At 37.8% G+C, this 16,718-nt stretch overlaps 1 protein-coding gene across 1 annotated transcript in view; it reads right to left on the reverse strand.

The window, feature by feature from the left end:
* Positions 1-16,718, reverse strand: part of MYO3A (myosin IIIA) — a 112,033-nt gene that overhangs the window by 61,608 nt on the left and 33,707 nt on the right. The window contains exons 6-9 of the mRNA XM_030970758.1: positions 4,681-4,757; positions 3,269-3,414; positions 1,489-1,554; positions 940-1,095 (exon numbers count right to left, since the gene is read on the reverse strand). Of these exons, the coding sequence (XP_030826618.1) occupies positions 940-1,095; positions 1,489-1,554; positions 3,269-3,414; positions 4,681-4,757 (445 nt within the window). The remainder of the gene's footprint in view (positions 1-939; positions 1,096-1,488; positions 1,555-3,268; positions 3,415-4,680; positions 4,758-16,718) is intronic.

Consider the following 16,718-nt stretch of genomic DNA (forward strand, 5'->3'; position numbering starts at 1 on the left):
TGCAATGTCAGAAAAGAGAAAGCACTACTCCGCCAATATCCAGTTAAAGTTGAAAGAACTTCAATATCATAATTATTTAGAAATATATTTTTACTATTATCTTCAAAGCATAGAGTAAATAGAAAATTCTCCAGAACTAGAACTGAAGACTGATGTATATATTGTTACTCTAAATGTGTCAAAGGAAATGTGGCAGATTTTAACAAGCTTTTTCCACATAAATGATAATGCCAAAATGTCTTTTAAATTTCATGTTCCATTAAAAATAAAGTAAAAGCATGGTGCTTTTCCTTGAAGCAGGAGCAGTCTTACCAGTAGTGCTCCAATACTATTCTACAACATTTTACATCTGATACTTATGTGTACTGTATGGAGTTTTTTAAATTGTAAAACTGAACCAAGACATTTTAAAGTATTTCCAATAAAAGTATTTTCAAAAAGGTGTTAAGTGATTTGTTCAGAATTGATATCACTTAGATGCTAGTGGAAGAAAGAAAGTTTCCATTCAAGAATATATAAGATTTGAAGTTTGCAAAACACAGTCTGTTAGGACCATCACTTATTTCAGTCAGAAACATCCAATTCCTGCAGGAACCTGACTAGCTGGTTTTAGCATACTTGCTCCACCTAAACATTAGCTGACCATGCAAATGTACAAAAATTCCAAACCTAAACTTAGCCTTCTAAAAGCTGGGGTCTAAGACTATATCTAGAGTCACAGAAGAAAGGGGAGGCACTTCTAAAGATTGTTTCATCCCACATGTGAATAATGATGCCTCTCTCTTTCCATTGGCAGTACAGGGGACCCCAAATATTAAACTTTCCATTTTTTTGCCACCTAAAATTATAAGGATTGAATCTTTCTCTGAGTGCTAGTCATTCTGAAACAGTGGAAGTATTAAAGCTGACCCAACTGGTCCACTCTTTAGTTACTTTTACCTTGCCTTTTCAGTGACTCCCATTTGTTGATGAACATCAATAAATTCCATGAGTTGCCTTTGTAGCACGTTTTCTTTTCCTTCAATTTGCTTAATAAAATCATGCTGCAAAAGAGTAGATACTGTTGGACGCTTCTCATAATCTTTAGTCAAGCACCTGTGCTGGCAGAAAAAAACATATGATCATTGAGGGTTCGCAGTTAAGTTTTGAAATGCTTGTCTGGAATTCATTCATGACGCCATATAAATATATCTGTCTTAATCAAAACAGCTCTGCACTGAAAACTGATATGACTTCACAGAATTGATGAGTCCAAAAAGTTAAATTATTGCATTTTGAAAATAAATGTTCTTTAACTTAAAAAATGTCAAGGGTATTGAAATGCTACTTCATGTATAAATACAGAGCTTCACTTGGAAGTCAAACGGATTTACTAACTAGCCTTTTAAGGGAGAGTATTAGTTGCAATAGATTTCCACAAAAGATATTTTACACATGACGTTTACACATGTTCCATATTCAGCCAGAGTGGTCTCAGTTGTTACTCACTTGTTAATGAAGTCATTGAATTCAGGTGACCACAGTTCAGGCTGCTGTAGCGTTGGAGGAGGATTCCTGCAAAGGTCAGTGTAGTGATAAGTTAATAAGCTACTCACTTGACAAAAACAATGTGTGAAGGCAGGCTGAGTAATGAGTTTTAGAAGGCCACCGAAAAAAGATATTGATTTCCACTGGTAAAAGGAGCATGGGTAGATGATGCAATGCCTCATTGGTTCTCCTGCTTTACATAACTAATAAGGAGAAATAGCATCGAGATAATCTACCAAGTGTAGCTAAGAATCCCTGTGATTTTTTCAATCAAATCAATAAAAAGAAATTTAACAACCCATTAATCACTACTCACTTGTAACGACAAGTTCCTTTTTTGAAGCCTGAAACAATATACTTTCTTAGGAGAAATTTTAAAAAGCAATTATATTTTAAGTTTTCTCAGAAGGACTGAATTCATCAGCTTGCCGAACAAAGTGTCCAAAGGAATTGGTTCTTTATTAATTATTCCTCATTCATGAGAAGATAATCAGAAGTGAAGGTTTAAATAGAGATCTATTGTAAATGGATATAGTGCTTTCATTTCTATTGTTAGAGCTGTTTATTCTAGGTGTTATTTTAGTTGAAACAGTCTTGACAGTCTTCTTCCATTCAGAGATGCCATTTTCACTGAGTATGGTTGTGAAGACAAAAGGAATGACCAGCCAATAGACAAGGTGACTTGCTTTCTCTTTTCAATCAACCAAAACTGCTTTTCTTAAAGTGCTGCTTAATGTTTACTCTATTGTTCTCAGGTTTTACTAATCAGAATGAAAGGATATTGATCTTATATTTGCTCTGGAGCAGAAAGATACCCAGTACTTGTAAGAGTATAAGCCAGAAGCTTTTTTGAAGTCCTAGCTGCAGTGACTGACCACAATAGTTTGCAACTGCTTTTTCCATAGCAAGCAAAGGTAGGAAGACCATTCAGACTCTGCTTCAGTGCCAGATCAGCCAAGATTTCTTAAATCTAAAGGTAACTTAAACTAATTTGGGTGTCTTGGCTGAAAAGGACTCCAAGCACTTACATATGTTATGTGGGACTCAGTTGTTGTGGTACTGCTCCAGTTCTTAGGATGAAATCCACAAACTACTACTGTATGATCATTACCTACAGACTTGGAGATTGATGTTCTTTGAAATGCCGTAAGTGGCACTTTGCCTACTTATATTTTCAGCTTCAAAGCAAAAAACACAAAATAAGTTGCTATTTGCACTGCGCAAGGACGGCAACACTGGACCCGCCAGAAGCATCACAAGCTAATGAAAAGCTGAAGCCTAAACACATATGAGTGGGGGAAACAACTTCTACTTCAAAGTATAGAAGATAACTCCTGAAGACAAATATGGGACCTGTTCACCACAGTGGCATATTCAGACTCTGTATTTCTATCATACATCATTCTTTGTAACAGAATATATGAGACTCAAGCAAGTCCTGTGTTCATGTGGCAGCAGCTCACTCAGGAGGAAGCCCTATAACTTTTTCTCAAATGTAGCTAAAAATCATCTCTAAACTTCTTAATGTGCCCACATGGTTAAAGCAGACCCTGCAGAAAATACAACTGGGCAAAGTATCTTAAACCTACCTCCTAGTATAAATAATATAAAGCAAGTCCACAAACTTATATTGTCTAAGTTTGAAGAAAGCAAACTTTTGGGAAGCAAAAACTTTTGGAAAGCAAACTTTAAGGAAAATATTTAGTCTAACCTATCAACAAACAAAGACATCAGCTATTACCTTGGTATTTTGAAGAGCGCCCTCATGGGGTGCAAATCAGCAAGGGGTGGATCTCCATCTCCCAACTCTATTGCAGTAATACCCAGTGACCATGCATCACATCTAGCATCATAGGAGCTATCTAGCTGCTGCTCACAGGCAATCACCTGTTGGAGTAAAAGACTGGGATGGTTAAATGTCCCCATTTAAGAGCATACCCACAGCTGGAGAAATCTCTTATAGATTAGTCAGTGAAATAAACAGATATGCACACATTTAGAAAGCTAAAGCATCCATCCAATTGCCAACCCCTCCCCTCCCCCCCAGTGTTTAAACTAGAGAAAGCAGGTGTTCATGAACACCACATTCTCCAGCCAGATGTTCTCTGATTTGGAGAAAGGGCACAAATCCATGGCTTTTTCAGCTGAACAAATTGCATCCCATAACAAAGGAAGTAGAAGGAAACTCAGCAACCCTACAATTCTTTATATGGACTATTCTTGCTAAGTAATTATTCTAAGTATACTGCTCTCTCTATGAATTGAAACAATCAGGAAAGAGAAGCTGGATTTACTATCTCTTACTGCGTCCTTATTCAACCAAATCAGCCAATTTCCAGATCAAGTGGATCTGGACAAAGTTCATTAGATCACAGCAAAGTATTTACCTTCAAATACATTTCAGCTTATCCATAATGCTGGATGAATCTAGAATTTTTCATCCCATTAGCTGCAGATCTAGACCAACATGTATACCATTAGTTTTATGGCTAGACCCATGTGTATGAACAGAGTGTGTTGATATAAATAAATATGTATAAACAGACTAGTTTCACAGGCTATAAACAGATGTACTTGCATGTGTTTGTGTGCACACAAATACCCTAAGTAGATAAGCTTATTTATAAGGAAATATTTTTCCTGACTCAGTTTAAAATATATCTGTCTATGCTTCAATTTCAGTCAGGAAAAACCTCCACAGAATCACAATGCATCTTCTTAATTCATAGTAACCTTTTCCATTTCTTGCTGAAGCAAGCATGGATATACAGTATCAAAAACTTTACAGGGGCAGAAGTCAAAATATAGAACCTATAATTTCTCTCAGTACCACCCTGGGCTCCTTCCATCCATGGGGAGATATCTATAGTTTCAGAGCTTGAAAGGCTGAAAAGTACCAATAGTAGCACTCTGTATTCTTCAACATTTGACTAAGTATTTCAGAGTCTTGCTCCCTGTCTCTAATCTTGTCATTTCAAAAACAAACCTAATTTTAACTTAATTCTTGCAAACATGTAAGACAGAAAGATTTAAAGCACTTTTTAAAAGGACATATCTGTTTCATTTGGTGAAAGGACCAGGAAGAGAGACAAAGAGCAGAAATGCAGAATACAGCAGCTCGAGTACCAGTGACAAAATGTTCTGAAACCTGACCTCTGGAGCCATCCAGAACGGGGTGCCCACGGATGTGTTCCGACGGAGACGAGTGCTGGTCAGCTGGGCAGACACACCTGGAACAACGAGGGGAAGCCATCAGCAGAGCAGTTTCCATCCAAGACAGCCCTTCTGAAGGGTGACATCCTTCTCTTGTCATGCTACAACTTCCTATGCAGGTGAATCTCAGATACATCTTTCCAGTTCTCTGGAAAGACAGGCCCAGTCCTGAAGGGTTCTCTGCATCCTTTTTTCCAGTGGATTCAGCAGGACCAGGACTTGGTCCCAAATGAGCATTTGATTAGTAATCTATCTCCATATTTTTCGACCAGTCAATTAAAGGTTTTCTACATCCTGTTTCAAGAGAGCAGTAAAACACCTTAGGGAAGGTGGAAAAGTACTGTACCTTCCATGCCTTCTAATGCTCACTACTGACACTAACCCTCCATTTCATTATATATATGTATTTCATGCTAACGCTATAAAATATACCTATTCTCATCTCTTAACTGCTCTGCCATAAAAAAGAAACAACAAAACAGTGAAACCTCAAAAATTCTTACAAAAGCAGAAGTCTCTCCATGCTCAAAGCACATTCTCAAAGCAACAATCCTGTAAATCAGCTTTGCAATATGAGCTGTAGTTTAGGGAATTAACTATTTCAGGCCAAGGGTTGGAAAGTGAACTCTGAAGTTCAATGATTCCTTGCAGTTTTGAGCTAAAAGACACTGAAATATTAGAAATTCGTGTGGGCTACAGCACAATTCTGAGCAGTCTGCCACCAACCTCCTTCCTTGGAAAACAAGGGTTAGAAATAGTGCATGCAAAGGGGACAGTACAACATGGAAAAAACAGCCCCTCAGCCAGCATGCCCCAAACTATTATGGATTTATGAGTCACAAATAATGGTGAAGTCCACACATGGAGAAAAACAGCCCTTCAGCTAGCAAGTCCTAAACTATAATGGATTTGAGTAATAGCCAGCAGTGAGGTCCACCAGAGGCGCATTCTGAAGAGCTGATGCCATGGATGGCCAGAAAGGTCCTGTGCTCTACATACACATGCTCCAGCCTCAGTCTGACTGACATTGGAGCTCACTTATTTTGCCTTCATGCATACATCTGCCTTTTCTTTAAAATGTAAAAGGACTCAGTTTCACTCTATGATTTCCATTTCATTGTTCTGAAACACATGAAGCTCCAGTGAGCACCACTGTCCAGTTTCAACTCTGTATTGTCTGGTTTGAAAATGCTTGACCTTCTCCTCCTGAAAAGCCTGCAGACAGTTCATAACAAGAGCAATTCACATTAACTATCCAGTGGGAATATTAACCTCTGTCTGGGCAAGGTTTGATTGTTTTGGGGTTTTTTCAGTATAGGTAAAGAGACCTTGATCTGTTTTTTCACTCTAAAGCTACATGTTCAGCTCTGATTCACTAAATATCTGCATTTGGTTCTCACAGAAAAGTATGCAACATCTGAAAATAAAGACTGCAAGGAATACCCTGTCTGCTCCTTTGAGATAAATGCAACCACTGTGGCTGCCTCCCTCTAGTCTAAACCAGCCTTGAGAAAGTTCCATCTTTTTCTCTCTTTATGTCTGCAGAAAGTCCAATACACAGTGTTATGCATCATGAGAAGCAGGACAATGTGAGTCTTAGCACAAAGTCCATCAATCCTACTTCTACTCAGCTAAGCAGGGGTTTTGTTTTTGCCATCTCAAGGAGTTGTCTGAGATCCAGCTTCCGGCTCACAGAGTCTGTGGCTGTTCTGAGCTCCCAGAAAAACATGTCACACATCACCTCAGCTCTGAAACCACTGCAGGGATGCCAACAGACATTATTATGTGAGATCCTTGATTTCAGGGGGAGCTGAGGCTACTCTCCCTTCCTCCATGTTGTGGGAGTCCCCTGTGCAAAGCTCTTTTTTTGCAATCTTGGACAAGGATATGAGATTCAGATCTGCAGGCAAATAAAGACACTGACTATATTTTTATGATTTCAGTGTCAGATTTTATAAATAATCATAACTTTCTGTAGAGATAAGGAACAAAATATAAAAGGTACATTAATGTGTTCAATCTTCTCTGTCTATGCACTGTTGGTTTTTTTCCCTCTTCAAACTGTAATTATTAAATGAACTGAAGATTTTTTCCCCCTCACCCTTGTTTCATTTCAATAAAAAACTGATTTAATTTGAATTGTTCACCACTTTCTTTAGGCTCTTGAGGGGTTTGTGTGCTTTTTGTTTGGTTGGTTTTTTTAATCCTTTTGCTCTCAGCATTAAAGTGGCATTTTAGATTATGTAGTGTAGGTCTTATGACAAATGATATTTCCTTGGGCTTTTTCTGTGTATAGAGGAAAGATGATGTAATTCCACACTTAGTAACATTTCTTCCAGCATTTCAGTAACCAGTCAAGCATATAGCTGGCCACTTTTTTTAACCTACATATTTTCAAACAAAACCATCTTGTTCCTCCCCTCCCCATTTACTACTGCTTTGTTGCAAAATGAGCCAAATATTATCCTAAGAAAATCTAAAATATGTTGTAAAATGATGTTTTATTACATATGAATTATTTTTTCTTATGAAAGTTAAGAGCTTTATAAATATGTGCATTAATAGTACCAAAGCGCACCAAAAATAAAATATTGTGCACATAGCTGCATTTCTTCTTATTTTTTCAGGCACCATTTTACTAATAAAAACTGAAAATTAGGACATTTACACTGTGAGTATTTTTCAAGGTTTTCATTGTGAAAAAAGGCATATTGAAATACCCTTGCAAGTAAAGCCATCTGCTTCTGACCTTAGCACTCAATAAAAGAAAAAACAGGGCAGAAATTAGTTCCCTATTATTAGGAAAGACTCGTCTTACAGTGCCCAATCTGAGCAGACAACATTATGATCTAAACTGGGAGGCTGTACAACATCCCTTTATGATGATGTCCTGCGACAGCAGTATGCCCATTTTAGTGCCTGATGCTGGTGAAGGAAGGGCCAGCCCTAGTAAATTGTACTAATCTCACATTTGACACACAGCAGGGAGACTGCATTCATATATAATGACCTTCACCCTATCCCCAAGGGCTTACACTCCCTTAGCTCTTTCTTCCTTCTTTATTTGTGCCTTCAGTGTACTCTTCACTACCAAAGCACTCTCATTGTGATCTTCTGTAGATTAACAACACGTAACTCCATCATTCCTCAAGTTAGTGTCTGGACCAAACACTGCTCACACTGTTAACCCTACAGATCTAAACTGGCCAAAATGCTTTGAATTATTTCCCAATCTTTTTTTAATCTCCTAGGGAAACAGATATATAACAGCAGCAGTGTTTCACACTGCATTCCCCTTAAGCTCTCTGGCAGGTATGTTTTGCCATTCTTGTTCTGTGTTGTATGATGCAAAAAGTGGCCTCTCCTTCCACATCTCTTTGCCCAAAGGTGTGACATCAGTCTTTTATAAATCACTCAATTCCACCTTTTTTAGTATATCTGGAGGCAGCAGGTCCTAACGGTCCCAGGTTTTCCTTTAGCACCTTAAGCCTCACTTTGAGAAGAAGCCACTATTCCTGTCAGGATGCAGACAGGGAAGTAGCTACTTCCCTCTCAACAGTGGTGGAGTTATAACTCAATTCCTCTGTAACTGCTGATACCCTTGACACTGATTTCTTAGTTTGCTTATTTCAGGTTGTATTGGTGTAATGATACATATCCAGACAGAATATTTCAGACAGGTCAGCTGAAATGCATACAAAATGCTAAGAAAAACCTCAGTCATGCAATTCCTTCATACTATGAAATGACAAAAGGCAACAGGGAAAGAACAATATTAAACCAAGGCAATTCTTGTAGTCCAAATGGCAAACATTACAACACAGCAGGTATGTAACTACCTGCAACCACATACAGTGGCATCCCCACTAAGACTGTAAAATGAGATCAAAGAGCTTCTCCCAGGTTTAATTATTTATCATGAATAGAAAGCATAAAGACATTTAATTGAAAATGTTACTAACAGACCATATGGACACAAATGGTGGGTTTGATGACTTCACAAGAGATGTTTCAGAACGTTTTTGAAACAATGTCAATATTCAAAATTCCTTATGGATTATAAACTGACTCCAAAAGTAAACTTCTAATTTAAAAGAGCACAGAGACTATACAGCTCAACAGTGAGCTGTTGTGAGGAAAGCATGCTTGAGAACTTCTGGTCAGTGATAAGGGCTCAGATTAAGTCTATAACAAAAAATTAGATTCTGACTTATAAAATGGAAATAAAGAAATAGGAAACAAAGTTGAAATGATGAGTCATAAGTATTAGAATTTTCAGCAGTATTTTATGTTGGAAGGTGGTATGTTATGAGGAAGCATGGCTTGCTTTTCATAAATCCATGCAACCTCCTCACAATCACCTTCTTGTCTGTCATAGTTTAGAAATTATTTCCAGGATTATTGGCTCCATCACCTTCTGTGATGGAGATCATATATGGGTCTGACCAGACTGTAGCTCTCTGAATCCTCCTTCTTGCCTTTCTTGAAGACTGGAATGAAAGTAATTGTCTTCATTACTTCAGGAATCTCCTCCAATCTCCAAGGAGTTTGGAAGAATATTGGCAGTGATCTTGCAATGACATCAGCCAGTTCCCTCAGCACTCCTGGGTGCATCCCAACAGGCCCCATGGACTTGTGTCCATCCAATTCTTTTGAATGCTCTCTAACCTGATACCCCTTTACTGAAGGTACATTTGCCTTGCTCCAGACTTTCCCACTGGTCTCAGGGATCTGGGATTACAACTTAAGACAAAGTGGCAAAGAAGAGATTCAGTGCCTCCACCTTTTCCTTGTCCTTTGTCACATTCTCTGTCTTTCTGTATTATTTTGATGCTCATAGTGTTTTACTATTGAAAACTAGTGTTTCCCAAACCCTCAGGAAAACACATTTTTAACTGAAATAGACATATCCAAAAGATAACCAAAAGGCCCAGAAAGATCAAAAGCTTAGTATCCAGGAAAACCATATATATAAACTGCCTGGGAGATGATAAATCCATGGCATTTACTACAAAAGCAGGAGACATGGAGTAAAAGGGGATAAAAAAGTTAATCTGTACTATCAAATACAGGGGGACAAATATAAATGGATGTTAATGAAATGGAAGTCCAGTGGCTTTCATGGTACATTCACCATGAGGCTTCAAGACAAAGAAAAAATATTTTTAAACACACAAGGAAAAAATTAAAATCCTAAATCTGATACATAATCAGATTGATAAATAATTAAAAGGTACATACTAAAATAAATAAATAAATACATAATAAAATGACAAACAGTGCCCTAAATAAAAGGCAGAACGTTCACAACATTTGTGAGATATATAATCTTTTTTTAAACAAAAGGGTTTAATACAACTTCTTGCTTTAATAAATCCAAGATCTTTCATTTTACAGACTGGGCCTCCAGTAGAGCAGGTGACCAGACTCCCCTCCACATGCTCCTGCCAGTTCAGTGCATCACACCACCAATGATTCTAATCAAATCTCATGCTTCAGGGCTTCAGCTGGTTTCCTGAAAGGGATGCACAGGAACATTTGTTGTCCTGTTGCACAATTGGCCAGATGTACTTGGATAGGAGCACTACTCTTCTCTAGAGCCTCAGGGACTTATACAGCCATACACAATCTGGTGCAGTATGATGGTGAGGAAATTCCTCCTTCTCAGATGTTGCCTTTCTTATACCTTTCATTTCAAACTGACGGCTGCTTTGACACCCAAAAAGGATGTTTTTTCTCCCTGTATAACTAGCAAAACTCAGGAGATTTTTCTCATTGTTCTATGACATGGTTTTCCTGTTATTAGAATCCTGGAAACACCTATGCTGTTGGAATAGAATATTTAAAATACCTCAGGACTGGAATACTTCAGTATAAATTAAGTCACTGGGTTCCATCTTCAGGTAAAAAATGAATGGGGTTTAGTATACACAGCTGAGACCAGACAGTTTCTAATAACCTCAAGAGATGACTATTTTGTGACCCATGACAAAACGAAGTGGAAGTCTTTGCTGGCCAGAAAGGTCTATTTTCTCACTTCATGTGTCTCTGGCATCTGACACCAGCTTTCAGCATCAAGCTTCTTTAATGCTTAAGCCACCAATGACATCCTTATGTGAATTAATAGAAGAAAATATTTGAAAGACCAAGTGAACAGCTTATCCTGGATATAGCATTTGGCCACATGATTTCTATTTTTTATTACTGGACAGCACAAAGGTTTTCATTCAAACAGGGCCCCCCAAAAAATTTTCAGGACTAAGCCTTCAACAAAGAATTAAACATTCAACAATGAAAAAGCTCCACAGCTCAAGTCAATGCAATCCATTTTATCCCTGCTAACCCTGGGTTGAAAAATTTGGAATTATTATTTTGATTTGGTTCAAAGCAGTTTGACAAGCTGCTCACGAAGAAAGCTCTCTTTAAAGTCTTTTACTTTTATTGGCTTCTGCCATGTCTCCTGCTGCATTTTAGCAGCAACATATGAATGTCATGCTATATGGTATGCAGAAATGACAACACAATAACAGCCTGGTTTTGATCTGAACCAGTGAAGCAGACAGCTTTATTATGGATGTATGCTAGAATGACTAAGACAAATACAAGTCTTGCTATGACTCATTGCTTAAAGTAAGCTAAGGGCAGAAAGAAAATAATTTTATTTTTGAACTTTCAAATTAAATTAAATTAATTAATTGTTTCATTTTTGCAGAATGATTCAGAAAGCATTTATAACTAATGCAGGGCAAGCACAAAAGGACACACTAGGATATTCTGACTACTTCAGAATAAGTCATCTACAAAAGTTTGGAACACTACTCAAGGTCATGCTGAGCTCCTCTTCAGTGTCAGCAGGACATGCAAAGCTGGGAATGATGATATATATTAAAGGGGACAGAAACTGAAATGCCCCAACATTTGAACTTGGATCACTCACAACTGACTTCTCAACCTAATCTCTGATCACAAGGTGGCTCTAGACTCCCTCCATTGCAGCCCGACCTGTGCCACGTGCAATCTGAGCACAGTCCTTGTGAGCCTTCTTGGCCTCTGCAATGCCACATGGCCCAGACACTGGCCAGGCTGAGCTGTGATAAGTCAACAAACTGCCTCTAACAAGGCTATTTGTGGTCATTTAGGTCATGTCAGGAATGGCCATAGCACTGTGTCACAGCAAGACAACACAAGAGCTGGTGAAGCGTCGCGGTGAAAGGATGGCACTCAGTGCTGGGGTTCCCTGCCCAACCTCTGACCAGAGATTCCAGATGCTTTTTTCCCCACCAGACCAGCAGAAAGCTCCCTCATCAATCAGAAAACCAGGAGATCTGAACAATTAAAGAGATGGAATTATCAAGATGGAGTTGTACCATGGACTCACTATTCCATGGAGGTTGTCCCCATTATTTTGAACATGCTGTACAGGGTAACTGATTTTACTTCTCTTGCTTTGCCATTATAGCAGCAGCAGGTTCAGATACACTTCAGAAATTCAACCTTTTTAGCACATTCACAGAATTTAAAATATTTTGGCCTGTATTTCTGTATCAGAATATGCATAAATATCATGGAACAATACTTAACAGAAACACCTGCGTATTCTAACTCATGTTGATCAACTGTTATTGATCACTAGTAGTGGTAAAGCACTACTAACAATCCATAATTTGTAAGGAAAAGTGCTATACCACTGAGACAATACAGGATGTTGGCAGAATAACTCTTTCTAGAGGAAAAAAACCCCAATACATTTATTTTAATGACTCAATTGAATTATGAAATTAATACTTGCATTTAGTATTGCCCAAATGAAATTATGAATACATTTTAAAGTAAAAATATAATGAATTTAAAAATACACTAACAAAACAGTGTCTTGCCATTGGCTAGTTTCAACAAATTGCAATTTTGAATAACAACAATCATAAGGCCATCTAGGAATGCCAGTATAAAGATTTATTTTTTTCTTAACTTTGAAATACTTCAAATACCTTTAAAGGAAGAATGACCATTCTCTCCATAGCAAAAAAGTAACCCAATTACATTCCAAACACAAAAGCTGACCTCTGTCTACCTGCAGCACCCAAACTACATAGAAGCAATAGTTCAAGTATTATACAAAGCAATATCAGTATGTCTAAGTAGAGCAATACATATTCCATTCCCCAATTCATTCTTCCCCCAATGAGTTGTTCTCAGGGTAAATCTCTAGCTGACCCTGGCTACTGTCCATGATAAAACTGTGCTAGCTATATGCAAAGTGGGATATCTGAAACCGCATTTGGAATGCCAAGACAATATTCACAAGCAACTTCTACATCCAACATGACAAAAGCAGAAAAATGCAAACTAAGTGTGTTTAAAGTGTGAAAGTCACCCTAGCTTCACTATATATTCCATTAATATTACAATACATGTTTTAATTATGCAACCTATTTATCCACAGTGCTAAAGGAACACTTGAAGACATCCTATTAACTGCAGCAACACAGCTTGTATTTTTCCACCATCTGCCAGCAGCAGTGAGATTGCATTACCTTTTTTCCATGTTTTCCACTGGAACCTCCTTTACATATTAAAAAGCATAGATCTTTCCTATATATTGCTTATCCAGAGCCTCTAGTGATGGAGAGCTTTAGGTACTATTAGCAAAACACCTAAGAAGAAACTGAAAATGGACAGTTCCAACCCTTTCCAATATCCCCTTCCCCACAGTTACACTACTGGGCAAATTATGAGGAATCATGGGATCTCTTGTGGCTAAAAGTAGGCTCGAATTCCAAAGATTTAATGAGTCTACCCATATTTTATTTTCCTTAGTACTTGAATATTTCTAATACCAATCTAGATGTCTGACTTTTTTTCCCAGTGACGTTTCCTGGTAATAACAGCAAAGGTCTAATTACATGTGGTGTAAAAGTATGTTTGATGCACAGACAGGCATGGCCTTCAGAAAGAAACAGTGCTGCTGGAAAAATACGCATTTCTTAAGTGGGGAAGTATAATTTATATTTTTTTTCTGGACACTTCCAAGGCAACAGCTGCTCATCCTGAGATATTTCTAGTCTGGGAGAGCATATTTCAGTAGTCCTGAAGAAGTATGAGCTACCTGTCTCTTGGTAAAGGCTATCAGCCTAAAGGTCAACCCTCAAAAATATAGCTAAAGAGAAATTTTCCATCAGCCTTACAGGCTCCTCTTTTTAGCTAAAAGAATCACTTTGCCACGTGACCATAGGTGTTTCACATAGCTTTTAGTAGAAAAATGAGTCTTTCTTCCACGGCTTCTCGGACATCAGCAACTTGTCTAGTTTGCTGATAAACTAGACAAAAAATAATGAAATAAAAAATCATGAAAATCCCTGGCTTTTGAGCTCCCAAAAGCACTGAAATGGCAGGGGATTTCAGAAAGAATTTCAAATAATTTCAAATGAAATGTCACCCAGACTTTTTCAGACCAAAGTTAAAGTAATAACACCAATAATAATAATAATAATAATAATAAAGCTAAATATCTCTTCTCCCATTTTGAATCCACATCTTATAGAGCTGTGGCTTAGATTGACATCAATGCATGAAAGGCCCTGTGCAGTATCCTGATTTCAAGAACAGAAACTGAATTGGGAGGGACTATCCAAAGAAGCAAGTATTTGTCAGCAGAAGCAGATGTTACACCCTTAGTATCCCATGAAATTGGTTGCACATTATAAGATGCAGATGAATGTACGAATTTTTACTACAGATGAGGTGTGCTATGTGCTCAAGTGACTCCAGGCCAGCTTTTTTAACTGATGAAAAAAGATCAGACACTTAGATATTTAGGCAGAAAAGTCTGCATATAAATTTGTCACTTGACTTTCAAAAGGTATCTGGCATTAAATTAATTTCTTTAAATTTCATTACATTAATTTCCTGCACCTTTAGAGGCTAAAATTTCATTTGAAATCTGTCTTTTTAACATCAATCCGCTCTGTGTCACCAAAGTTCTGAAACAGATGTAAAAGACTTTCTCCACAGAACAGTAATAAGAAACTGAATATAATTAGGAATATTTATCAAAAAAAGAATTTAATTTACACCTTACTTGCCTCCCGTTCTTTCTATACAACAGATTACATAGCAGTCATTCTTTAAAGTGCTACAACAAATTTAATGTAAATGTATATGTTTCTATCAAATCTCTATCTTAAACTGAAAGCATAGCAGCTACACTTGAATATAATGCAACTATATAACGTGGTAGAGGGTATTCCTTGAATATGCTTGAAGCCTAATTACTGCAATTCTGAGGCAGAACATCCTACCTCAAAGCTTTTCTATCAGAACAGCTTAGGAGCTAATTCCCACAAATGTTCAGGTAGTGAAACTGCCTTCAGTCAGCCTTGTCTTACAAAGAAAATATGGACTATTAATGTATTTAGAATTTTAATGACTTTATAGACTGAATCTGTGATCAGTGGACATTCTCACAGTCGATCCCCTTGGCTGGTACTCATTTTCTGTAAAAAATAAAAATATTTTTGTTTCTCTCTGCTGATCTAAATTATCATACTGGATGGATGCAAGGTCAGAGGATGCATCCCTGGTAATAGTATTTCAAAATTTCTGTGGCTTGGACAATTTAAAGTCAAACTTTATCTGACAGTTCCCAGATAAGCAATTGAGCTTCAGAAGCATTGTTGTGGGATGTTACAGAATGGCCTGGGTTGCAAGGGACCTTAAAGATCATCTAGTTCAAACTCATCTGCCATGGCAGGGACATTGTTCACTAGACCAGGTTTCTCAGAGGCCCATCCAGACCATCCAACCTGGCCCTGAACACTTCCAGGGATAGAGCATCCACAACTTCTCTGGGCAAAAAACTGTTCTAGCGCCTCACCACCATCACTGAAAAGATTTCTTTTTTTTCTAATATCTAATCTAAACTTACTCTTTTTCAGTTTGAAGCCATTCCCCATCCTCATGTCCCTACATGCTCTTGTAAATAGTTTCTCTCCAACTTTCTTCTAGGCTTCCTTTAGGTATTTGACTTGATTTAATCATTAATCTATATTGGGATGGGGTGTTTCTTAGATACGAGAATGTTACTGGGTGATTAAACAATATTGCAGCAGGATAAAAGAAAAAAAAAAACTCTCTCTTCAAAAGCGTCCTGAGGGGGGGCTGGGTGTGGGGTTGGGTTTTTTTTTCAAAATCTATCTCAGACTGTCAGTACCTCTAGAAAGGCAAACTGTTCAGAGAGTTAGCCCGGATTTTGGAAGGTCCTTTTCCCTACATTTTCTGTGTCACCTCAAGCAATTCAGTCTCTCAAAGTTTCAGATCCCCAGCTGTTAACTGGGAATTGAAGTAATTTACTTCTCCATATGGGTGGTGTGATGGTTATCCATTACAGACTGTGCAGTGTTCAGAAACTATGGTCCCAGCATACATAAATACCTATGATACAATGACCACAAAGCAATGTGTATAAACTGTGTCACAAAATGAAGCTTCTGAAAAGTTTGTACTTCTGAAAAGTTTGTACCACAGTGCAAAGGACTCACCATGGCAGAACACTATACACCAAGTTCAAAGCATACAAAAGCAATGAAGGGGAAAAAAGCCATTTTCAAACATGATTTCATTCACTAGAAGGTAATTGTTTTTTCACTTATGACTGTTAAAATGTTCCTGAACTTTAAAAAGAGGACAGAAAAGCTAAATGATTGCACAGCACACAGAGACTAAAAATAGTTTTATGTTCCATAAGGAACTTTACAAGCCCATGTTTCAGGCATAGGTTTTATGTTTAGAAGAAAACCACTATAAATAGCATCAGGGGAGGACAGCAAAGGCTTCTTCAGGAACATCTCATCAGCATCCAGCATGCAAGAGGATGGTGCAGATAAAGTTATCTTGGGAAAGGATCACTGCCTTGGTCATGTGTGTTTGGTGGTTGAAGTAGTCCTTGGCTCCCTGCCTCTGCTCTCCTCTCCACACAGAAA

This window comes from Camarhynchus parvulus, chromosome 2 (genome assembly GCF_901933205.1).
Source record: "Camarhynchus parvulus chromosome 2, STF_HiC, whole genome shotgun sequence".
In the NCBI taxonomy this organism is placed as follows: domain Eukaryota; kingdom Metazoa; phylum Chordata; class Aves; order Passeriformes; family Thraupidae; genus Camarhynchus; species Camarhynchus parvulus.